This window comes from Trichoderma reesei (assembly GCF_000167675.1).
Source record: "Trichoderma reesei QM6a unplaced genomic scaffold TRIREscaffold_23, whole genome shotgun sequence".
NCBI classification, from domain to species: Eukaryota; Fungi; Ascomycota; class Sordariomycetes; order Hypocreales; family Hypocreaceae; genus Trichoderma; species Trichoderma reesei.
This window is the reverse complement of record NW_006711170.1, coordinates 202,721-227,533: the sequence shown is the minus strand read 5'-3', so window position 1 is coordinate 227,533 and position 24,813 is coordinate 202,721. Positions and strand designations below refer to the sequence as shown.

The 24,813-nt window shown below is 56.4% G+C and overlaps 6 protein-coding genes across 6 annotated transcripts; 3 read left to right on the top strand and 3 right to left on the bottom strand.

Annotated features, from left to right (window-relative positions):
• Nucleotides 1-1,774: 1,774 nt before the first annotated feature.
• TRIREDRAFT_123543 (uncharacterized protein) lies at nt 1,775-5,918 on the top strand (the record flags this gene model as incomplete). Its single annotated transcript, XM_006968466.1, has 2 exons — nt 1,775-5,431; nt 5,636-5,918. Coding segments are annotated over exons 1-2 (1,056 nt in total), but the record flags the coding sequence as incomplete, so codon positions are not given.
• Nucleotides 5,919-9,599: 3,681 nt separating this feature from the next.
• On the top strand, nt 9,600-10,001 carry TRIREDRAFT_34112 (uncharacterized protein; the record flags this gene model as incomplete). The annotated part of the gene is made up of 2 exons (XM_006968368.1): nt 9,600-9,799; nt 9,884-10,001. Coding segments are annotated over 2 exons (318 nt in total), but the record flags the coding sequence as incomplete, so codon positions are not given.
• A 497-nt stretch (nt 10,002-10,498) lies between these two features.
• Nucleotides 10,499-11,835, bottom strand: TRIREDRAFT_123541 (uncharacterized protein; the record flags this gene model as incomplete). The annotated part of the gene is made up of 4 exons (XM_006968407.1): nt 10,499-11,094; nt 11,254-11,499; nt 11,670-11,724; nt 11,791-11,835. The coding sequence occupies 4 exons, from the start codon at nt 11,833-11,835 to the stop codon at nt 10,499-10,501; spliced, it is 942 nt and encodes a 313-aa protein (XP_006968469.1).
• Nucleotides 11,836-13,278: 1,443 nt separating this feature from the next.
• TRIREDRAFT_123540 (uncharacterized protein) lies at nt 13,279-18,521 on the bottom strand (the record flags this gene model as incomplete). Its single annotated transcript, XM_006968406.1, has 3 exons — nt 15,086-18,521; nt 13,400-15,017; nt 13,279-13,340 (listed from the first exon to the last, which is right to left on the bottom strand). Exons 1-3 carry the CDS (start codon nt 18,482-18,484, stop codon nt 13,279-13,281), a joined length of 5,079 nt encoding a protein of 1,692 aa, XP_006968468.1. The 5' UTR covers nt 18,485-18,521.
• A 3,978-nt stretch (nt 18,522-22,499) lies between these two features.
• Nucleotides 22,500-23,076, bottom strand: TRIREDRAFT_123539 (uncharacterized protein; the record flags this gene model as incomplete). Its single annotated transcript, XM_006968405.1, has 1 exon — nt 22,500-23,076. The coding sequence occupies one exon, from the start codon at nt 23,074-23,076 to the stop codon at nt 22,612-22,614; it is 465 nt and encodes a 154-aa protein (XP_006968467.1). The 3' UTR covers nt 22,500-22,611.
• A 1,329-nt stretch (nt 23,077-24,405) lies between these two features.
• TRIREDRAFT_110931 (uncharacterized protein) lies at nt 24,406-24,789 on the top strand (the record flags this gene model as incomplete). The annotated part of the gene is made up of 3 exons (XM_006968465.1): nt 24,406-24,424; nt 24,501-24,649; nt 24,742-24,789. 3 exons carry the CDS (start codon nt 24,406-24,408, stop codon nt 24,787-24,789), a joined length of 216 nt encoding a protein of 71 aa, XP_006968527.1.
• Nucleotides 24,790-24,813: the final 24 nt, after the last annotated feature.

Here is a 24,813-nt window from a genome sequence, read left to right as displayed (position 1 = left end):
CACTGACTGTGTGTGCGTGGTCTTTCTTTCGCCAGGTATGTACATATTACCTGGACTGCTTGTTTGGTGTGACAGTCGGCTGATATTCTTCGCTCGCAGCAGCCATCTCGACAAGACCCTGGCAAAACCTGGCCATAGCTCTAAGAATTTTCTCCCACCGAAACAATCCCTGTCAAGTGTCGGCTGTGGCTCCATTGCCGCCGCACCGGTTGGCCAGAAGGGACCCAGCCTCTCCAAGACGGGCAGCGCACTCGAAGTGGCTTCGGGGTGGCTTGACGGCTAGTAAGTGGTGCGAATTCTCTTCTGTTTCCAATGCTATGTCACAGTATCCTTCTCGTTCGAGAAAAGGACATATCCAGGGGGGGAGGGGGACTCTCTGCAAGTCATGCCCTCTGGAAGCAAGTCATTACCGGCCTCGCCAAAGCGAAGAGAGAGAGAGAGACTCGATAAGATACGAGCACTCGGCCACCCAGCAATCATCTTCCCAGATAATTGACGCAAAATGTCCCAATGCCGACAGATCCCGGGGTCTCGCTGCATGGGAACAACCGCGGGGCATCGAGAGGCGAGCCACGTAGCACGGCTGGAGAGCGAGGCCAGTCACGGCATGCATCCCAGACGTCCATCCAGCCTTTCGCGGACGCATTCACAGGCGCTAGGAGCTGCACGGTGGGCGCTTGTTGATATCGCTCACAAGCTGGAGCCACTCGGCCCACTGCTAGCCAGCTCATCTGGCCGCCTGCTCATGATTGCTCTTGGCTGGCCGCTGTGATTTGCCCGGCCACGCTCGCTCCCACTTTTCGTTGGTTCACCATGCATGTTCCATTCTCGTTGCGTCGGGCAGCTACCCAGTACCACCACCGTCCTGTCAGCCAGTGCGCTTCCAAGTCATGTCTCAACCCGCACATGCGGCCGGCTGGCGACGAGGCCGCCATGCTGAGTCCAATCGCGGAGCGGCGCGGCGGGCGAGGATGACCTCGTCCTGCCAATTGGACCCCTCTCATGACTGCTCTCGAGCCCGCGTGTGGATAACTGATCTCTGTTGCATGGGGAGGGGTTTCTGGACCCGGAATTGTGCGTCTTCTTGGCCTGTGGACTCCGCATCGTCAATCCTCTCTGGTTCGCTTGTGGACGGCCGTGGGTGTGATTTTGACATGGGACGTGCTTTTTTTCGATGGACCCATGCAGCTCGAGGAAAACAAGGCTCCAAGTGGTGTCATCTCAAAGGCTTTACTGACTTCCCACCTGTTCGCAGGTTTTAGAGAGGAAAAAAAAAAAAAAAAAACCTCCTGCATCGTACATAACAAACTACACTCTGAATCCCGTCATCATTCGTACCCGATAGGCTGCTACATTCGTTTTCAAGCAGCCACAGACATCCGTGTCCTCAAGCGCCAAGGCCCAAGAGAGCGGCCGTTTTCCTCATTGGCGCTCTTCACCTGCATCTGTCGGACAAGTCTGATCACAGTGCAGCTTGTATGGAGGTCGATAATAACGCCGTGCCCCAACTCGCCCAGCCCGAAGAGTTTGCGGTCTCAGAGGTCGACAGGGCAAAGGAAGTATGACCACCGCCCAGGAAGTTGAATTCTGTCCTGTCAGGACGAACATAGACTTGTCCAATGTGCAGTTCTCTGACTTTTCCAACGTGCAGTACTTCGAAAAGAATGACTCCGAGGTGGGGTCCAAGGTGTCATTAGACAACAAAGGTACGCTGGCGACAATCCTCTGGAGCGCGTTGCTCTACAAGGCTTCCAAATGCTAACTTATGCGGCAGAGAATGACGCCCCCCAAGAGTCGGCTGCGGCCGAGGACCAGCCTGAAGATGCCGAGGTAGAGGGAGAGGTCGCGGCGGAGCCCACTTCTTCCAAGAACAAGAAGAAAAAGAAGAAGAAGAAGAACAACAAGAGCGAGAGCCAGATAACCTCGCCGATAGACTCCACCGACAGCGTCGCCGCAGCTGAGATCAAGGCGGAGGGGGCAGAAACCGCCGAGCCAGCGGAGCAAGACACCACAGTTACCCCCCCTCCCGAGGAGTCAAATGTGGTAGCCGAAGACGAGGTGAAGAAGGACAAGAAGAAGAAAAAGAAGAAGAAGAAGAGCAGCCCCAAGAACTCCGAGACAGATGTCGCCTCTGATGGCGCTCTCGACCCCGCCCAGCCCCCGTCGCCGCCGGCCACAGACGAGGGAAGAGGTGAGGACGAGGCTACGCCAGTTGCTGAGGAGAACGCCGAGGCCGAGACTGCAGTCCCAGAGGCTGAGACTGTTGTCGAAGCGCCCAAGGACGACAAGGCGGCTGAGCCTGAGCAGTCACACGACCCTGCTCCCGTTCCCGAAGAAGAAAAGCCGGAGGCAGAAGCTCACCAAGAAGAGGCCAACACTGCTGAAGAAGAAGTGAAGCCTACCGAGGAATCAGCTGCTGTCACTGCAGAGCCCGAACACGCGGAACCAGAGGCGGAAGCCGCTAAGGAGCACGAGCACGAGCACCAGCACCAGCACGAGCATGAGCAGACCCCCAAGGCTGAGGAGCTTGAGCACGAGCACGCTCCCCAGGAGAGTGAGTCTGCAAAGGAGCCAGAGTCGGTGCCTGCTGTCCACGACAATGCCCTAGCCGAAGAGTCTCACGAGACTGCGGCAGGTCACGACGAGAAGCCGGTTGAGGAGACTGCTCACACGGAAGATACCCCCGCACCTGCTGAGGCTGAAAACTCGACTGAGGAGCCCTTGAACCCGGCCGAACATCAGGAGGCTGGAGATTCACATGCACCGGAAGAGCATAAGGAGAATATCCAGGTTCCCGAGTCGACTGAGGCGGATAAGGCGGAGGAAAACCATGCAGAGGTCCAGGCCGAAGAGCATCACTCGGAAGAGGACAAGCATGTCGAGGAAGCCAACACCTCCGACGACAAGCATGCCGAAGAGGGCAAGCCCTCGGAGGAGGCCGCGCCTGTTGAGGAAGAGAAGCTTCACGAAGAGGAGAAACACTCTGTGGAGCACGAGCCGTCCGAGGAGGCTCAACCTGCTGATGAGGTGAAGCCTGCCGAAGAGCATCACTCCAACGAGCAGAAGCCTGCTGAGGAGGATAAGCCTGCCGAGGAGGATAAAACTGCCGAGGAGGATAAGCCCGTCGAGGCAGAGAAGCCTGTCGAGGAACCTCATCACTCTGAAGAGGCTAAGCCTACCGAAGAGGCTGCTCCTGCTCATGAGGACAAGTCTTCTGAAGAGGAGAAGCTTCACGAAGAAGTTCACCACTCGGAGGAGACAAAGCCCGCTGAGGAGCAGCACTCCGAGGAGCAGCACTCTGAAGTGGCGCCTGCCGAGGAAGAGAAGCCTGTTGAGCACGAACAGCACTCCGAAGAAAAGCCTTCCGAGGAGAAGGTCGAGGCTGAAGACAACAACGCCGAACCCGAGACCAAGGAAGAGCCGGTTGCCGAGCCTGCCGCAGAGACCGCCCCTGAAGAGACCTCTCATGTCGTTGAAGAGCATGCTGCTGAAGCTGCCCCTGAAGAGCCTGTCAAGGAAACTGGAGAGCATGATGTGAACGCCGCCGAGGCCTCGGAAGAAGTCGCCAAGGATTCCACCACCGAGGAGGTTTCTGCCCCTGAAGAGAAAGCACCAGAGACCGCAGAGCCCGAAAAGCACGAGGAAGAAGCACAGACTCAGCGTGAAGCCGAAGTGGTTCCTAAATCGACAGCCGAGCCCGAGTCAGACGCCAAATCCGCCCTTGAGGAACCAAACACTGCCCAAGAGGAGACTCCCGTGTCTGAAGAGAAACCTAAAGAATCTGTCACTGAACACGAAACTGCCGCTGCTGAGGCCGAGACCAAAGCCGACGAGGCCAACGTCGAAGCTCCTCAGGAGACGGAGGCCGTTAAGGAGACTGCCGCCGAGGAGGCTCCCGAGATCAATGTGACTGAGTCTCATGAGCCTGTCAGTGAGGTCCATGCTGAGGAAGCCAAGCCTGCTCCCCAAGGCGAGGAAGCCGAGCACACTCACGACACTGAAGCTGCCAAAGAAGAGGTTCACGACGAGCCCGTCGAAGCTCACGAGACTGAAGCTCCTGCCAATGGCTCTGAGGACCACAAAGACGAGGCTGCTACCGAGGCTGAGGTCACTCACGTAGAGGAAGCCGCTCCGGCTGAGGCTAAGGCTGAGGAAGTTGAACCCGAATCTGACGTTCAGAAGCCTGCAGAGACGCATGTTGAGTCAGAGGTAACCTCTCACGAGGAGCCCGCTGTTGAGCAGTCCGTGGTCTCTGAGGAACCTTCTGTTTCTGCCGCAGAGGCTACTGAGTCTGAAGTTTCTAAGCATGAGTCAGAGGTTGCTCAACTTAACGAATCTGAAGTTTCTAAGGACGAGTCAGAGGTCGCTCATCTTAACGAGTCTGAGGTCTCTAAGGAGGAATCAGAGGCTGCTCACGTCAACGAGTCTGAAGTCTCCAAGGATGAGTCAAAGGTTGCTCACGTCAACGAGTCTGAAGTCTCCAAGGACGAGTCAGAGGTTGCTCACGTCAACGAGTCTGAAGTCTCCAAGGACGAGTCAGAGGTTGCTCAAGCTACCCATTCTGAGGTCGAGACTCCTGCAGAGGATGCCAAAAAGTCTGAGGAGGCCGCCGCTGTCGAGCCCACATCCGACGTGACTCAGGAGAAGCCCGAAACCATGGAAAGCGAAATTACCACCGAGGAACACGCTGCACCGGCCGATACTGAAGTCGCAACCTATGCTGAGGTCGTCGCCGACTCTGAGCCTGCTACTGCATCCGAGGTAGTCACTGAATCTGAGGCTGCTGCTGAATCTGAGGTCGCTCCTCAGCCGAAGGTTGTTGCCGAGCCTGAAGTTGCCACTTATGCTGAGGTCGCTGCCGAATCTGAAGTCGCTACCGAATCTGAAGCCGCTGCTGAGCAGGAGCCCTCTCATGAGCACCAGCCGACTGAATCCACTGTTTCCGAACCTGTACACGAGGAAGAGAAGCATGTGGATGAGGTGCCCGAAGTTGTTGCCCCGGCTGAAGTTGAGGAGCCTGCTGATGTCGAGGCCGTCCACGAAGCCGCCTCCGAGGTAACTGAAGACTCCAAGCCTTCTCATGTCGATGAGATCACAGCAGAAGCTCCGAAGGAGGTTGAGACGCCATCCGTTGTCGAAGCACCAGTCGCAGTCCCAGCTGAGATTGAGGAGCACTCTCCAGCTGAGGTAGAGACACAGTCTGAGGTGTCGCATCCTCCAGCTCCCGTGGCTGAAGAGGCTCACGTTGAAGCTGAATCCGTGCCTGCTGTGGTGGAAAGCGAAGAGGCACCCGTCCAAGAGCCAGTGGAGGAAGTTGTGCAGCCTGTGACTGCTGAGGTGGAGGCGCCCAAACACGCCGAGGAAGAAGAACACAAGGATACTCTGGGTCCTATCTCAGTCGAGAAGAATGTGGTAGACAAAGTCAGGAAAGGTGAGGAGCAGCATTCATTACATGATACCCCTGTTGAGATTTCGGGACGGACTGGCGACTCCACATCGGGTGAGGAGTCGAAGGACGACGGTGTTTTGGCGTTGCATTCGGAAGATGCTTCAGAGATTCAGGGTCGGTCCTTGGGAGAGGAGGAGATGGTAGACCTCAAGGGAGACGAGCCTGCAAAGGCTGACACACCGGCAGTTGAGGAGCCTGTTGTTTCTTCCAAATCCGATGTGGAGGCCGTTGCTGAGCCGCTGCCTTCTCACAATGCGGAGGATGCTGAGAAGACCTTGGCACCAGCTCTGCCGGAGGAGTTCGACAAGGTTGCTCTGTTTGCCGGAGCTGCTGCGGCTACCACAGCCGCCACGGCTGCTGTGGCGGCTGCCGGGATCATTCATCACAAATCCGATGACTCCCAACGCGACAACTCGGCCGCAGTTGAAGGTGGGCACAAGGGAACCGCTCCGGAGTCTGTTGCTCCCGAAGCGGCCAAACCCGAGGTGACTGAAATTGACGTGGAAGACAAATCACCTAAACAAGGAGAAACAGAAAGAGAGGCTGCCCTCCCCGCCGCCGAAGTCGCGAAGCCCGTTGAGGAGCCCGTTGCAGCTCGGGAGGCTGAGCCCACAACTGCCGCCAAACCGGCCGAACCCTCAACGCCCAAGGTGTCTGACGATGCGAAGAAGGATGCCGCGCAAACAGCCAAGGATACCTCGTCAGAGCAACCACCCAGCGGAGAGACATCAACCTCGAAGGCAGTGACAACGATAGATTTCGAACAGGCAAGTAAAGAGATCACGAAACGGGCGAAGCCTATTGAGAAAAACAAAAACTTACAGGATGTAGCCCAAGTCGAGTCTACTGGAGGCGCTCACGGTTTGGCTATTGGCACCGTTCATGTGGCTACGAACCCAGCTGTTCGGGTCCGGAAAGAAGAAGGCGGACGCATAAACGCATTCATCGCGCCCGGATTGAGCCGCAGCATCGATAGGGAGGCAGTCGATGGGCCGCAATATACTGCAGATAGGAGAGCGGTCGCTCAATCCGACGATGGATTCCAGGCGAGGACTGTGAGGAAGAGAGAGATGATGCCATATCGTGAATCGGATCGAAATGCGATCCCCATTGAAGTCGCCGCCGCCGCCGCCGCCGCAACCAGCACTTTCGTGCCCCCTTTACGATATCCTGCTCGTACCGTCGCCGCCACCGCCGCCGAAGGTCGCTTCTCTCCGAGGTGGCCGCATATGGCCTCCCTGGGCCCTCGGGTCTCTCCTTTTGAATTTGAAGGCATGGTTCAAGATACTCCGCCTCCGCTGTCTCTTTCCGTGTTATTGGATGATGAGTTCAGAGCGCCGACACCCGCCGTTGTGGTTCCCGACAGGGCAACGATTGACAGGCGGAGGGCTCGCATGCTGCGTCACAAGCAGAAGATAGCACTTCACGAGGCTGAAGACGCAGTCGCAGCTGCTGTGGTCCCCCACACCATTGCAGAGGCATCGAGGCCTGACGCCCGTCTATCGCTGCCCGGCCTCCGCAACGGCGGAGACCTCCCTCATCTAGACCATCAGATGATGTTGGAGTTGGAGGAACATCAGTCTCTAGCCGTCCCGACTACACGCAGGAGTGATAGTGATTTCGAGGAGGAGGATCTTCGTAAATCCATTGCTGACATTTTCGCAGAGGATAGGTCTAGGGAGCACATCTCGTCGAGCAGTGACCGGGATCGTGACCGGGATCGTGAACGGCGCCGCAAGTACCGCCATTCCCGCCACTCTTCCCATTCAAGCAGGAATCGTGGCGAAGAAGAGAGCAGGGAGTACAGAGAGTACAACAGAGAGAACAGAGACAGCAAGCGCCGCTCACACGAGTCTCAGGGGTCAAATTACCGCCGTTCTGTTCCTGACAGTGGTGGTTCTCGACCTGGATCTGGGTCATCCAAGCTTGACACGCCACCTCGAACTCCCCGACGACGGAACAGCGGCGTAGTGGGCGAAGTTCCTGTCTCTTCTAGTAGAAGGTACAGGACTCCTGAGGAGCAGGAAGCTCACGAGCAACGAAAAGCTCAACGCCGTGCCGCCCGGGAGGCTGAGCGACTCGAAAAGCAAGAGGTGCATGTGAACGAGAGCGGATACGAGTGGTACCAGGGACACGAGCGCTATGGTCTGCCTGAACGACACTATGAGCGTCGAGAGAGGCGTGAGCACTACGATTTTCGAGACGACCGCGATTATCGTGGCGTTGATCGCTCCGACCGCCGTGACCGCCACGAGCGTCCCGAACAAACCCAGCGCCCCGAGCCCTTGGAACACCCTGAGCCGGTCAGCAGCCGTGAGGTGCCAGAGGAGGTCTATGGTCGCCCTGAGAAATATGACCGGCGTGAACGACAAGACCGTCGCGAGCGCCGTCGTGAGCGCCGTGAGGCCTACGGAAAGACCTTGGCATCAGAGCCCGAGCCGGCGGTGTTTCAGCCAGCTATGGAAAGCCTAGAGTCACCGCCAGCACCGGTGCCGGCACCTGCACCGGCCATCGCCCCGGCCCTTGCCCCGGCCTTGGTCTCTGCTGATGTCCCTGCCGCTCCAGAGCGCAAGGGCAAAGAGGTGGGCTTCGACTTGCCACCAGAGGAGATCAAGCGCCATCGCAGTCGCTCGTTCCGCCAACGGTCGAGCAACACTGGTTACTCTCGAGACGACTTGCCACGGCAACCTTCTCCCGAGAAGCGCTTCTTTGGGATGAGAAACACCGAAGGCATCGTTCGCAAATCATCTTCGCCGCCACCTCAAGACAGGTACACGTACGTCCCAACCCGCGATGCTTCTCTTCCCGAGGACATGAGGCCAAGGACGCGAGACCGGGACATTCCCCGGACGCGTGATCGTCGAATGTCCGAGGGCACCTACGACAGGCCTCGCAGGAGCCGCATCGAAGACCCTCCTAGGCAGTCTGGGCCGCTTGAAGAGGGCGACGATGCTGCTCGGCGAGCCCGTCATGAGCGCAGACGGATGAAGGAGGCCAAGGAGCAGGAGAAGAAGTCTGGGGGCCTCAGGGGAGTGTTCAAGAGGCTGTTCAACTGACTTTGGGAGGAATGGTACATCTGGCAGAAGCGGCAGCGATGGAAAATGGGATTTCATTTATGCAAACGACCTAATGAATCACGCGAGTATGGATCATCTTCTCTTCTTCATAGTTGTTACGTCCTGGCCATCAGGCCGGTTTATGATAGTTTTGTTCGGTTAAAATTGAAATAAAGCATTTGATTTTCGAAACCGGGGCCGATTAGGCTTATGATGGAGCTTCCATAATACAACTGCAAATGCAAACCATGACCATTTCATCATCATCTGATACTTGACATGAGGTGCTTCGAGCAGGAAGGCTGAAGACTTGTCAGGGAGGACGTTGACGAAATCACGTGACGTCGCGAGCTCGAGGACAGAAGCGGAGACCTCGGCAGGCATTGATCCGCGCCAGCCCTAATTTGCGCCGACCGAACCCACCGAAAGCCCAAAAAAAATATCCACGAAAAAAAAAGTGAGGCTAAACACCAAACCTCTCCGAACATCCCAAAGACGCAGGATTCGACCTCTTTGCGTTCTTCACTCCTTCTTCGTCCACTCAGACAAACAACCACCCCCCACCCCAATCATCAACAATGGCTCCTACTACAGTATGTTGCACCTCTTGAAACACAACATCAGAGCGAAGAAGGAATCGACGAATATGGCATTTCTACTTCTGGCTTTGCTGTAGGCGCACAACGGTGCCTCCCTCTTCTCTCTCTCTCCTCTCTTTCGATCTTGGCCTCCTAAAAATAGGGGTTTGGGATGGAGTAGAGGGATGGAGTAGAGGAGGGGGAAAACATCTTGTGTTGCTGATCTTGGAAGAGAAAAGAAAAAGTGCAGTAGGCTGATGTGAAATGTCATGAATTTAGAAGAAGGCGGGCAAGGCCCAGAAGCAGACCAAGAAGGTGAGTTTTCTAATCCCCCTTAAAACCCCCCTACAAGCAAGACAAAAAAGCACAAAGGCAAAGCAAAACGAAGCGCAACGGGCAACAAGCGATTCCGAAGGGGATGAGGAAGAGGAGGGAAAACCCATTGGTCCAGATATTTGCTGCTTGGAAAGGGGAAAGAAGAAAGGGCAATGGGCTAACATGACGTTTCCCCTTGGGCAGTTCATCATCAACGCTTCTCAGCCTGCTAGCGACAAGATCTTCGACGTCTCCGCCTTCGAGAAGTTCCTCCAGGACCGCATCAAGGTCGACGGCCGCACCAACAACCTGGGCGACAACGTCGTCATCCAGCAGTCTGGCGACGGCAAGATCGAGGTCATTGCCCACAACGAGCTGTCTGGCCGCTACCTCAAGTACCTGTACGGACCACCATTTTCTCTACCCCGTTCTTCGAGGAGTATCATTCTGGAAGAATGCCTTGCTAAAAATTTGTTACAAAACAGGACCAAGAAGTTCCTCAAGAAGCAGCAGCTCCGTGACTGGCTCCGTGTCGTCTCCACCTCCCGCGGTGTGTACGAGCTCAAGTTCTTCAACGTCGTCAACGATGACGCCGATGAGGATGACGAGTAAACTTCCTCTTCTCACGAAAGCTTAAAAAAGGTCAGGGAAAAAAAAGGAATACAGGGGAGCCATTGTTTGGGAAACAACATTAAAAGGATGGACCTTGGAATAGGAATCATTCAGTGAAACCCCTTCTTCAGGTGGAGGATATATATATTGAAGCACGTGCGGCTTTTGTCAAAGAGGTCGTCGACAGCGTGTGGTATCTCCTGCAAGGGGGCAATCTCTGGAGCTTCTCCAAGTTAATTGAACACCAGCCATCCTTGAGTGGACTTTACCTACACTCTGATCTCCCTCTTCATGCTGTCTTGTTATACTTGTGATGTGAAGTGTGAAGTCTGCCAATGGTGGTGCAGCATGCCCCAACGAGGCTCTCAGAGACAATGTCCATTCCCGATGCGCTATCAAACTGGCCATGTCCATGTACCCGCTGTATCTGCATAGTAACTGCCTATATATCCCCCAGCATGCCATTCTGACTCTCAGCATCACCACCCTCAAGGCAACGTCCTCATGACGCCCTCAAACGCAACCAGCGCCATGGCGTTTGCCGGAAAGGCTCTGAGAAAACACGGCAAAAACCCTCGCCAGTAAGCCCTCCACCCGCCCTCCCTATACACCGCCGCCGCCGCATCCCTCCACCTCGCAAAGCGCCTCTCCCCGTCCCCCAGCCCGCCGCCCAGCGGATCCGTCATGATGCGCTGCTTGACGAGGTCGCTCGGGTAGCTCGTCAGCCAAAAGACCTGCGCGCTGAGGCCGCCGGCCCAGAAGTTGACCGCCGGCGCGCTCAGGCTCGTGTTCCTGCGCAGCACGCGCGACAGCACGTCGTAGCTGCCCCACCAGAAGAAGAAGAAGCCGCGGAAGAGCAGCGTCGCGGACAGGCCGTGGTAGATGCCGCGCAGGCCGTGGTGCGCGTAGATCTTGCGGACGCAGTCCAGCGGGCCCGAGTACAGGCGCTCCGTCTTGAGGGCCGCGTACTGGATCTGCAGCCGGGCTTTCACGTGCTCGACGGGGGCGGCGATGAAGCTGACTGTTGCGCCGGCCATGATGCCCGCGAGGCCGTGGCCCAGGGGCGGCAGATACGTCACCGCTTCTGGCGGCGAGGATCGTGTTGATGAAGAAGAAGGAGAAGAAGAAGAAGAAGAAGAAGAAGAAGAAGAAGAAGAAGAAGATCGTGATAATGATGATGGTGATGATGATGATGATGAAGAAGAAGAAGAGGAAGAAGGATATAAAAAGGTGCCCCCGGGACCGAGCCCCGGCGCCCACGAGTCCGCCCCAAAGACGTGCTCGGCCAAGACCCTCCTGTAGACGTTGAGCGAGCCCAGCATCACAGAGTCCATAAACATCCACCCGACCAGCGGCGGCGTCGCGCCCTTGTACAGCCCCGTGACGCCCTCATGGCGCACCGTCTGCAGGACGCACTGGAGGGGGCCCGAGAAGCGGCTTGACTGTGTCGTTTGGAGGCGGACCTTGACTGTGTCGAAGGGGTGGCCGACTATATACATGTTCACATTGTGTCAGTTCTTCTGATGCTCACTCCTTTACTTCATGGAAGATGATGGGTTGATGAGAATGGGAAGAGCAAATTTGGGGACTGATGAGAGAGAGAGAGAGGTAAGAGTGAGGGAGCAGTTTTTGTGTGAATATGACAGGATTGGGGTTTACCGGTCAATTTGGCGATGCCGCTGAAGACGCCTGCCACAAAGCCCTTGTAGTCGCGCTTGGCCGATGTCGCCGACTTCTTCCTCTTATGCTCATGCTCATGCTGCTGCTGCTGCTGCTGCACCACGGACGCGGGCGGCGACACGGGAGAAGCCGTGGCCTCTTCCATTGGGTCGACGTCTGTATCAAGCACCCAATGTGTGTCCTCTCAATATCAAAGATCAAATGACTGGGACTGAATGGAGCGAATGGGAACGGAGGGTGACGTGAAAGAGGAATCGAGTGAGTTGGTGGAGTTTTGGTGATTTCAGGGTCCGGCTTCGGGTTAAATTCGTCGTCCATCAATCTAGCCAACCGGGCGCTGACAAGCAAATTTGGACAAAAGACCCCCAGAAAAGGCAAGTTCATAAAGAAAGAAGAGAATGGGGAACACGGCAATGTCAAGAAGACGCGCTGGAAAAGGCAACAGTTCTGATGCAGTTGAACAGGTGGATAAGAAGCAAACAATTGTAACATGTCGTCCGTAAGATAAAAAGTCCATCCCGCGTGCAGAAGTGGGGAGGGGAATTCACCCCCCACGATCCTCTCAAAACACAGTCATGCTCCCTCTTCCCCCCCCTCCGTCAAACGTAATACGGTACACTAATACACAACAATTCCGTCTCCCATCATGAATGTCCTCGATACCTAGGCTGCGTTATTAATTATGCATAATACGAGATGCCACAAGGCGCCATGCCATCAACTGCTGCATCTTGAGAGACATGCATACACCGAGTCTCACAGCGTCTCACGACGTGTCTTTTGACTTGTAGTATGGACTCAGCAGCAGCGTGACAGTCAGAGACAACATATAAGCACAATGGATGAACTAGACACAGCTTGACGTGACAAATTCTCATGTCAAATCATGATTCACATACAATCAACCCATCATCCCTTCAGCTCCCAGTCGCTTGAAAGCCTGATATCAATGCATCGTCAGTCACATCATCAAGACCGCCGCAAGCCTTTGCTCCGCTCTCAAATCAAATGTTCATGTCATGTCGTCGTAAGAATGAAGAACTCTGAGAAATACAAAAGGGGAGGCTCGAAAGATAAGAAGGAAAAGAAAAAGCAAACAAAGGGAGCTGCTCAAGGCCGCTCAACGCACAATATAGTCTCGCAAAGCAAGATTTCCTGCAAAATCCATTGCCTCCTCGCGTCCCATATATCCTTGCCCCCGGCTTCCCCGAAGCAATCCATAGCATTATGTAGTATCCTCGCAAGTTGCCCTGCATGTCCAGCACTCTCCACCCTCCTCGCATCCCACTCTCGAAACCCGTGCGGGCCAGGCAAGGTAGCTTCTCCCCATTCACTCCCTTCTCTCGCTCGTCACTCCGTTTTCTTTTTTTCAACCATTTTCTAAATCAGACACTCGCCTTTTTCAAGGAAAGAGAAAAGAAAAGAACATAAAAATCATCTTCTTTGTATGGGTATTGTGTGTAAAAGCCATGTGATAAAAACAGGGGAAGCAAGAATTGAAGGATCAGGCTCATCCATCTCTTCTTTCATGTACGTCGTCAACTCGTGTAGCAACAGGCCGGGGTCCAAAGCAACGGCACGACCTCGCCTAGAACGTGTCCGTCTCTTGGCTGGCCTGGCTCACGTGGCTGTTTAGGCTGCCAAAGGTGTCTGCAATCAACAGGTCAGTAATCCGGGTTAAAGTAGCAACAAGTCTCATCGCAACGTACCTCTCTTCCTCCGTCTGTCCTCTCGGGCCGCATCTTCGTCCGGGCTCTTGGGTGTCATTGCTCTGGGACCACTAGGCCTGCGCGATGGCACGCCAAGGGCGGCGTTGAGATTCTTGTTCTCTGGCTTGGGGCTCATGCGGCTGTACTGGCTTGGGTGCGTGCCGGTGCCGCTCGCGTAGCCGCTTTCGTAGCCCTGGGGCCCCTGGGGGCTGCCCTTCTGCAGCGCCGAGACCCGTGTGGTCCGAGGCGGCGTCTGCTCCGACGATTCGTTCAGGGGCTCCTTGGGAGGCCGGGCCGGGCCAGTGTGTTGCTGCTGCTGCTGCTGAGGAGGGGCTGCCGGCCAGTAATCGCCGCCCTCGTTGCCGTACCGCCCGGATGCAGCACCGTTGAGGCGGTTCAGGCTGTTCATGGAGCCACCCCAGTCTGCAGTCCTGGGCGTCGCTGGTGCGTCAAAGTCCTGAGCAGAGTACTCCAGGGCGTTTCGGAACCGCTCCGTCTGCCCTTGCTTCGGCTGGGGGTGCATCAGGTTGATCGAGTTGCGGTGAGCCTTGTACTTTGGATCTTCCGGCGTCGCAATCGTCGGCACAATGGGCGCTGATGATTCGAGAATCTCGTGCGGCGGTGCCAGGCGGCCCCCCTCGAGATACCCATTGTGGAACCTGTCGTCGCCATACGTGTCAAGAGGGTAGAGGTCGTCGCGCGAAGCCATGCTCGACGCCGACCGAGACTGCAGCACGTCGTCCTTGGCGTCCTTTTTGGTGTTGCCGCGCAGCGCCTTGCCCACGCTCGATGCCGTCGTCCCGGACCAGCGCGAGATCTTGGGGAACCAGCTGGAGCTGCCCGACTTGCCCTTCTTGCCCTTGTCGCTGCGAGGCGTGTTGTCGGCGCTGTGCGGGTGGTCGTAGCCCTGGCCAGAGACTTGCGGCGCGTCCTCCGGCGGAAGCGACCCGCCGCGATGCACATCGCGGTCCACCGTGCCCAGCGGAGAAATCACCTGGGTGCGCTCTGCCGTCGGCGTCGGGTGGTCGTACTCGTACTCATCCTCGTGCTCAGGCACCGTGTCGATGCGATGGTCCGAGAAGTGGCGCTGCCCCTGAGACTGGCTGGCGTGGCTGGCGGTGGAGTTGCCCTCGGGCTCATAGCCCTTGTCGTGCTCGTACTGCCCCTCTGGCTGGAGATTGTCAAACGACTGCCCTGCTCCGCTGGTCGAGACCCTGGCCGAGATGGGCGGCGCCGTCTGCGTCTTGAGAACGTCCACCTCTCCGAGGAGCTGCATCAGCATGTCCTCGATGCGAGTGAGATCACTGGTCCCCTTGGCACTGAGGCCTTGGAGCGCTCGTTTCCACAGCGCCTTCTTCTTCACCGTGATGTCGTCCGCGGTGGTGCCGGCAACCGAGTTGCTCTGCACAGACCGAGGGCCGGGGTAAGGTCGAGGGCCGTTGATGGCCTTTTGGAGCTTCTCGGTGTTTTCGGAATTGGCAAAGATGACATCTTCTCCAGTGTCCTGGACCAGCTCCTTCAGGTCCCGGAAGGAGTTGCGCATCTCAATCGCGGCATTCATGAGGAGCGCCACAATTTCTGTGTCGCGGGCGCTTCGCTGGGCATCGCGAACCATGAGCTGGAGCGGGACAGCGTTAGTAATTCGGCTGCTTTATGGAACAAGGAGGGATCGTCTCATCAACTTACATGCTGCATCAAGGCAACAATGTCCTTGTTTTCGATACGTTCAATGCCGCCACCTGTGGAGGCATCGTAGAATGGAGAAGCCATGCCTTGAGACATGCCGCTGAGAGCGCGGTTGTTGTCCTGCCCGTAGAGGGGATCTTGGCCGCCCATGTAGTTTGATGGACCAGGCATACGGACTGCCTTGCCCTTGGGCTCGACCTCTGGCGTTCGGTTGGGCCCGTTGGACATGTATCCCTCATCGTACTTGTAGCCGGGGCTGCCAGTGCCGAAGCCGAGGCCACGAGAGGCAAGAAGGTTGTCGTTGAGCGCGGGGTTCACGACCGGGCTGGCATCCTCGTACGGGTTGGTGAGCAGAGTGTCGCGCTTGCGCTCGGCCGACGTCCTCCGCCACTCATCCTCCTGGCTTGGCTGCTTGCTGAGGGCAGCCTCGTCGTCGAGATGAGCATCTCGCATGTCTTCGTCAGACTGGGACTTGGGAATGACCTGTCCGTACTCTGTAGGCGTGGCCTTGCCAGACCACTGGCCGGGGGTGGGCTCATCTTGCAGGATCGACGGGTTGGTTACAAGGTCGTCGTCAATGTAGCCAATCTCAGGCATCGGGTCCTCATGGTCAGGGACGCCGCTAGCCTCCATGCGAGGAGCGGTCTCGTAGTCTAGCCTGTCCAAGCTGTGAGTAGGCGTGTTGCGCGGCTTCCAGCCCTCCATGGCTCGCTCCTTGAACGACTTGTTGCGGAACACTCCGGCTGGCTCAAAGTCGCCCTCGGCGGCATCTTCGACAGTGGCCTGCTTCCTTTCCTGAGCTGCCTTGAGGGCGGCAGCGGCAGCACCGACGGCGCCAGCAGTGATGGCAGCTTCAGACGAGGTGGGGGACTGGCGATACTTGGTGCGAGCCACCTTGCGGCCATTCTCATCAAGCTCGTACTCCATGTAATCATGGGATTGGCCAGGAGTTGGCTGTCGATCATCTTCATACTCGTGATGTTCCATGCCAACCTGCTTCTCTGGGCTGGCGCCTCGGCTGCTCTGCAGCTTGGAACGCTCATCGTACGAGAGGTTGGAGTCTCCGGCGCCGCTGTACACGCCAGTCAAGACGGATTGGTCGAGCATTGACCCATAGAGAGAGGCGACGACGGATTCGGCCGCAATGGCAGGGTGAATGATGTTGGGATTGGCAGCAATGCCATGAACCGGCTTTCCTGCCGCCGTCTGCCCGACTGAGGAGGCCTCGGCCGACGCAGGGTCAACTTCTCTGCTCTTGAAGTTGCTGGTGACGGAGTCAATGGACTGCATCGAGTTACGAGACTTGATGGACGAATAGACGTCGCCACGAGAGTTCCTGTTTGGCGTCTCGCCATCAGCTTCCGTAAACCCAGACACGCTGGGAATCGGGCTCAGGCCACGCGCGCCCGCCTGATACGGAACGTATTTCAGAGGAGGGGGGACATCCTGGGTGCTGTAGTAGGCATCTTCGTATCCGTCATCTGGATAGTCGCCCTGGTCAATATCACGAGGGTTCCCGTCGTAGCCGTCATATGGGCCGACAGGAATCTTGTTGCCAAACTCATCCGTTTCGTACTCAATGTTCTGGTTATACTCCTTTTTACCGCGGGGCAGGGCAGTCAAGTCACCGTGTGACACATTGGCGTGGCTCCTGCCCAGCGCTTGGTGAACGTCGGTAGGTGTCCTGGAAGGAGTTGGTGTGGACGAGGGCGAAGGGATCTCCCTCTGCTGATCGGCCAACGGAGCGATCTCTTCAGTGGCTGAATGAGGACCGTCGGACTCAGCAGACAAGATGGAGGTTCTTGTCATCTCTGAGGGGTTGATCTCGCTCATGAGCGGCATTGGTGGCGCTGGCGGAGGCTCTTCGTCATCGTCGTATTCTTCTGCGTATCGTTCACGACCGAGACTCTGGCTTCTCACTCGAGACTCTGTCCTTCTTCTGCGCCTCTCGCGATGCCTCTTTTCGCCAACTTCTGACTGATCGTCTGTCACGTTGGACAGCGCTTGAGCAGCTGCCGCACCCGTCGCGGCGGCGAGTGCGGCCTTGGCCAGCTTACCGCTTCGCTTTGGCGTGTCGCCGTCATCATGAATGCTGTAGTCCGCCCCAAGGGAGTCCCGGCTGGGGCTGTGCACCGACAAGTCGTCGTAGTCGTGGCGAGCCTCACGGTTCCGTCTCTCCTTGGGCTTGGCGTTCTCCTTGAGAGCTTCCTTGTCTCTTGTCGAATCGGGTCGCTGACTTGCGGACCGCCTGCGGTCTTGAACAATGTCCTCCCTCGAGCCAGACGTGCCCGTTGAGGTGAAGGAGGCGCGTCGGCCTTCACGCTTGCTCTGCTCACGCTTGAGGGCACTCAATTCCGGCAGAATCAGTCGTCTAATGGCGTCTTCGACTGTCTCTAGTAGCTTGGGGTTGTTGATGGATGACTTGGAAGCTCCAGAGCGCATGGACCGGGTGTCCACGGAGCGATGGCTCGGGGCCAGGTTGGACGACAAAACACTGGAATCAGCGGCAGAAACGTGCGATACATGGCCTTCGGGATTGCGACTTCGGCTGGAGCGACGCCGCGATGATGTGTATGTATCGTCAGGCGGGAGCTCACTGATGCTACTCGCGCGACTCTTGGACCGCCGCTTCCGCTCCCGCTCTCCTTTCTCCTTGGGCTTGTCTGATGAGGATTTGGAGGAGCGTTCTTTGGTTCGAGTCTTTGTGGCTCGCGTATCCTCCACAATCTCCTCAGGGTGCTCGCCCGAGCCTAGATCCCCTCCAGGGCCGGAGCCATCCAAGAAGCTGTCCGTGGGAATGGCCGAGATTTCAGATCCATTTCCGGGTGGGTAAGACGACTCTTTCTCGCTCGTCGGAATCAGCGGACTGGCAGGGCGACGCCGTCGCTGCTGCGGTTGCTGACTCTGGGTAATTTCAATATCAATGGGATTGCGTGAGACGGTGGATTCTTCAGTGGCCGAAGCGTACGACGTCATGCTATGGCCGTCATCGACTCCGGGTATCTCAAGCTCACGAGAGTGAAACTCGTCCTCCAGGGGGATTCGTCGAGTCAGCGAGCCTTTGCGGGAGGTCTTTGTCTCCGTCACCTGGATATTGTGGTCCCTTCTCCCTTTTTTGGAGCTGGAGGGAGTGAGCCGCACTCGCACACTCGGCTTGCGACTAGTGGAGCTGCCCGTTCTGCTGCCTTCAAAGTATTCAATCAGCAGCGACGTCTGGGAGCGATGGCTTCTGTGGCCGCGGGTGCGGATGGTGACTGGATTGCCGTCGTCGCGCAGCGAGTAGCCCGACTTCTCATCGCCAAGCTTGGAAATGTCGGCGGTCAGCTCCGAGGGAGTGGTCGTTTCGTCGGTCTCGGTCGGCGCAGGCAATGGAAGGCTCTTCCTGCTGACGGTGCTCATCTTTGGCGCGAGGCAATCGGTATCCTTGCCCTGGGTTGTCGTTGGGTACGCGACCAGTGGCGGCAATGCAGCTGGCAAAGGTATCTCAAGGCCCAACTCCTCGCGATTGGGAGAAGGGGGAACAGAGGAGTCGAGGGCAAGCAAGAGGCTGAGCGTTTATGCAGACATCCGGAACAGGACCCAACGCTACAGCGGAAGGAAGAGGGGGGGGGGGGAAGCGCCTTGTGAACGGCGTCAGCAAATGAGAGCAAACGACGGAGAAAGACGAGAGAGAAAAGAAAAAAAGATTGTAACTGCAGCTGAAGCAGAAACAAGATCCCGCTCGAGCACTCAAGATGGGGCCCGACACAAGGGGGGATGGGACTGGACGTCAGAAACTCACAGGAACCAAAGAGGAGAAGGCGGATTCGAGGGAGGGCAGGGCAATCAGCTGTACCAAGTGGCGAAGCTCAGGCACCGAAGGGGAGAAGGGCCCAGAGCGGTAAAGAGCACAGGCTGTCGCTCACACAAACGACATGCAACAGGGAGAGAGAGCGCCGTCAGAGTCAGGGGACTTGCTGCAGGGCCTGTGGGCTGTCTGTATGTAGGTATGCTGGAAGCTGTAGGTACAGGCACAAGTATGAAAGATATGTATGATGATGTGCGGAGCGACGATGGAGGCGCCGAATATGTAGGTATGTACAGCTGAGAAGGATTGGACGCTGGCGAGCAGAGAGGCGGGTGGCAGTCGGTGAGGTCAAGCGCAAATGCGAGGCGACGATGTGGGGGAGCGAGAAGGAACCCGGCAGCGTCTGGCGGTGGTCTGTGAGGCTTCCACGCTCCAGTGAAGCGCCGCTCGTCTTCTTTCTTCCCTTTGATTGTCGTCTCCGGACGAGACGCGGGCAGCGGGACAGAGAGAGGCGAGGGGCGCAGGTGGGCGATGCGATGCGATGCGATGCACTGCGATGCAAAAGGTTGGAGTGAGGAGGAGAGCGATGAGATGGATGGATTCGATGGAGGTTCCCGTTGTTATTGTCCCGAAGCGGGCTGGGGCCTCTGCTTGATGAGTTGGCGCTGCCGATGTGCTGGAGGCTGGCCCAATGGCGCCGGCAGGGGTGGGTGGTGCCGCTGGACGGGTGTGCTAGCTGAGCACTAAGCCGCTCCCAGCAGGGCCTGGAGAGCCTAGAGGGTCCGAGGCTTCAGGGCGCGCGGAGCCTGTGGGCAGTAGGTGGTACCGGGAACCTGCGCGTACCTGGGCGGTACCTCTAGTCAGCAGCGATGGAAGGTGCGCTACTATCTCGGACGGGCAGAGATCAGGGCAGTGATGGGATCCATTGGATTGGGCCAGATTTGCACCGTCCAAACCAGCCACTTCTTTTTTTTTTTTTTCTTCTCCAGCTTCCTCTTCTTCCCTTTCTATGTATGTATTACCTATTCGAGGTTGATTCTGCATCTTCGCTGGTTTCCACCCCCTTGCGCTCAAACTTGGCTTTAGTCAGTGGCGCAGTAATAATAGTAGTAGAGCAGAGCTCGAATACCAGACTGGAGACGCAGGCAAGAGAGGGAAAAGGACGAGGCTGGTGATACAGCGCCGTTGCACGAGCTTGCGCTACCACACGATTACTCGCGTGTACTCGTACGTGTGTACCTCTGGCCAGGGAAAAGGAGAGAGGGAGAGAGAGAGAGAGAGGGCGAATCGGGAGCTGGCAGCTGCTCGTGTCCAGGCCATGACCAGCATCAGCATCAGCATCAGCATCAGCGCCTGTTCAACACAACCTGGAGGGCCGTTGACGCCCAACACCATCATACATACCTACATGTACATTACACCTATTCATGGGCTATCCTGCTGTTCGCTCCCAGCTCAGCTCCAGCTTGATATTCCCTCATCTGCATGCTCTAGCGGACGCTCGCAAAGTCCATGTCCCTTCCAGGTTCCCCCTCCGTACCGTGGACTCTCAGGCTCTCGCTCGTCCCGACAGCAGCATGGCCTCCATTCAGCCTCTCCCCAAAGCCGCGCCGCACCGCAGCCGCCAGCCATTCGGCCATAGCCTGGAGCCCTTGTGATGCCACACCCCCTGGGCTGGCACATGGGATGGAAGCATTGAGCCCAGTGCAGACAGCTCCAGACCCGCCCCGAACAGTGAACAGTGAACCAGCCAAGCGAGACCCCCGCCGCCAATGGCTGAATTCGAACCGTCGTCACGTCACGGCTGGCAGGGTAACGGACAGGCATTGCCGCAGTACTAGTATTCATGATTTTCGCGCTTTCTAGAAGTGACAGAACAGGATCAGGGACAGGAACAGGAACAGGAACAGAGGAGCCAGAAGCAGAGACGCGAGGGCTGAAAGTGGGCGTCTCTAGTAGGTGATGTGCATGGATGGGCTTCGACTGCGTCTGCTGGTAATATCACTTCCAGGTTCGTGCTCTGCCCATGTTACATGCAACGGAGAGCCGATCTGGACTCGCACCCGTGCGATTGTGCGCTTGCAATCCGCCATCCTCGTGCATCGCCAGCCGTCTTCCCTTGCCGATTGCGCGCAGCTTGCGCCTACAGCTCTTCGCCTACGTCTTCGGTTGCGTTTCAAGTTGACAGAGATAGGGCTGAGTCGAAGTCCGCCTTTTTTTTTTTTTCAGCGCATTTCTGATGCCAATGCTGGCTATGATACCCCAGCAGTCCCAAGGTGACCATTTGCGCGGATGAGCAAGCAGTCGAGTATTTCCAGAGCCAAATTCCCATTCCCAAGATGCTCCCACAGCACAGAAAATGTCGTGGTCTGTTTTACCAAACAAGGCCTCTGGTGCGAAGCGGAGCTTATTCCACAGTGACAGGAAACCGGGGAGCATGCCGTGGCTCAGAGTGCTGTCTTACAGACATGGACCCCCCTAACGTATTGAAGGTAAGTGGTCTCTATCGCTACTCCAGCCAAATGGCTTCAGTTGTTTTCGATGCAACGGCATTCGAGCAATGGGGAGGCTGTTTTGTCGGCTACTCCTCGTCAGTCGACAGCAGATCTGTTTGGCACGCGATAGCATCAGGTACTGAACTACAAGTGAAGTGAACCACCTTGGCGAGATACACATTGCAACTTCGGTGTCCATGAGACCCTCGTTTGATTCAGTCCCGTCTAGAACATGCTCCAAAAAAGGCCTCTTCGTCTCGGAGAATCACACCGCTGCTCCAAGACGCTTACACGCTATCCTCGCCCCCATATGCCTTGGTCGTAGTCCATCAAAGTGTTGCCGCGTATGCTCCTCAACGAAAACTTGCAAAAGGTACAAGTAGACCTCCCAGCATACCTACCTAACGATAGAGACACAATTTCGTGGTAGACAAGTTGGACAAGTGTAGGTATGATATTGTGCCACGCCAGCGTACAAAGTACCCCCCTTTTGTGCTTCTCGTCGACATGGGGCCTTCGGCAACGAACAGATGCTCTGTGCGAGTCTCTCGTTCCGACACGAGGACTGTGAAGCGTGAGCCGGGTCAGAGTGAGAGACGACGAGGACACTGAATTACGCATTGGACTACCCAGTAGTTGTGCGATCTCTTCCTAGATGTAACGAATGGAGTGTGGCTGCTAGGCATCAAGTTGCACGAAATCCTCTCCTCCCCCTAAAAGCTTTGCGTCGTGGTCGTAGATGAGACGAAATGGATTGGGGCGGAACATGATGGACAACTACTTACACGTCAGACATGGCCAAGATTTGCCTTTTCTCAGACAGTCTGTCTTGCAAGTCAAACATCCGGCCTGCCAGCTCCGCCATCATAGTGCTTCCTTGTGCTGGTCAAAAGGGGGGGCTCATGTCTCGGATGAGGAACATCAATCATGTTGCTAGTATCCAACACTTGACGGAAGTCCTTCCCGAGAACCCATTGACCCCGTTCATTGTCCGAGAAGAGCAGGTAACAAAATGCATATACATCAACCTCGAAGAAAAAAGTATAGAGTAGATTGGTATCGCCCGTTCGCCCACAACGCCATCCGCCTGTCGACAACCCGAAACTCAAGATCCTGATACATGTATTAGAAGAAAAAGATGGATGCTTCGCCCTCGCACAAGAGTAAACAACACCATCACCCCAAATTGACCGTGATTTCCCACAGATGAGACAAATCCCCCCCTCCCCTTCCCACCAAGCCCATCAAGCCCCCGTCCTCCTCTCATCCGCCACCACAGCCGGCGGCGGCTCAGCAACATGCTCAGCACCATACTCAGGCGGCCTCCTCCCCTCCTCCATATCTCTCAACTCCGTCGTCGCCGCCGTCGTCGTCGTCGGCGGCGCCCCCTCCTCAGCAGCTCCGCCCCCCTCCCCGGGCAACACCTTGAACTTGTACGGCGGCGGCGCCTCCCCCAGCTCGTTGAGGCCCTCCTGGGAGTGAAGCCCGCCCCAGGGACTCCGCCTGCTGTGCCGCGGGACGAAGACGAGGGTGCCGTCCCGCGTCACCCACCGGCCGCGGCCCCAGATGGAGCTGTCGGCGGCGATGAGGCGGCGCCGGCGCCGGCGGACGTGGAAGAAGAGGCCTGTCGAGCAGATGACGAAGAGGGCGAGGAGGGGGATGATGACGTATGTCAGCGGCCGGGTGGACGTTGGCTGGCCCGAGTTCATGCTGGCGATGATGGAGGTCTCGTCAAGATGTCGAAGGATGTGTTGAGGGGGGGGATATTGTTTGAGCTTCCCCGCGCAATATTGCTGAAAGTGACTGTTCTTGGTAGGCGTCGCAAATGCTGCCGCTCAATACCGTAACGGCATCCTCTCTACAGAGAGCCAAAGTAATAATAGAACGAAACGAATCCAAGACAAAGCGCTCGCACTTGCGCTGGGCATCAAAGAATCAAGCAGAGCAAGTCACGTAGAAGAAACAAGGCCGCAAATTGTAAGAGAGAGGAAAACAGGAAAACAAAGGCAAAGCGTCTCAGCACAGCCTTAGAGGCGCAAAAGGAACTCTTATCGAGACCGGCCTCGTACTCGGAAACGGACCTTCTATGCAAGACGTCATTCGCAAAACATGCCGGAGCTCCCAATCCATCCGCGGGCCGTCCATCGTAGTAGTAATCCAATTCCAATTATCAACCACCTGTAATAACTGATGTATGTACTCGTACATAGGTACATACATGTAAGGGAAATGCCGTGAGCAGATCCTCGCCGAAGAGGGGAGAGTGGCTTCATGCTCTGCGGCCCTAGTTATCCGTAGTGGTGGTGTCGGAGAGACAAGAGGAACGGGCAGGACTGGGTGGCAGAATTACGTGTCTATGTGCTCGGGTTTGAATCAAATCGTAGGGGGGATCAATACGACGAAAAAGGTACACGCGATATTACCCGTGTGAGCAGCTGCTGATGGTGGTGGTGGTGTCTACATTACATGTATGTTGCTGGTCAAGTCTCGAAATGCGGGGAGCATCAACGGCAGAGTGATGCCGAGGGGTGGCACCAGACTTGAACATAGAGACTCGACAAATATTGTTCCAATCACTTCACGATCAAGTTACATGAGACAACAGCCTACCAGACGCCTCCATCTTCAACTCATCAGAAGCATAACGTAGCTAATGAAGCTCAGTACATGTACTTCCATACCCGTCTACTTATCATCACTTCTAGAAACCGGGAGACTGCCCGGATCCCTCTCAGGTCCACCCGCCCGCCATCCGGGCGCTAAAGCGACGGACTGGAGCCCTCCCAAGCCCTCCAGCTCTCAACTGTCCCACTCCCTCAGCGCCCGCAAGCCCCCCAAGACCCGCTACGAGAGATCAAATCGAACTGGAACCTCTGGCGCGGCTTTACCATTTTGCCGACATACCGACATCATCACCTACTCTTATTATTATAGCCTTGCCTTTCCATACAGATCTTACATACTCACCACCGCATCGTCAACTTCAATATCTTCTCACCACAAAATCCAGCCCAGCTACCTACAGCAACAAGCCCAACATGCCGCGTGCCATCCGAGGTACACACACACACACTCATCCACCTGTAAAAATATCCCTTCATTAGCTAAACCTATTCTTTTGCTTCTCGGCTAGGCGTCCTGATCGAATGCGATCCCTCCATCAAGTCCATCATCGTCAACATCGACAGCGTCAACCACGACTTCATCATCGAGGACCTCGACGAGGAGCGCGTCGTCGTCAAGGAGAACATGGTGCAGCTCCTCAAGCAGAAGCTCGAGGACGTACGTTTTGACAACAAAACCTCACTACTTTTCTCTCGTGCCTTGCTTCGTCGTCATATTCACATGCTGACTTTTTTTATCGTTCTTCATAGCGCCTCAAAGAGAATCTTCCTCCCGTGGACGAGTCCGGCTCCGAGTAGAATTACACGCGATCGGATGTTCAA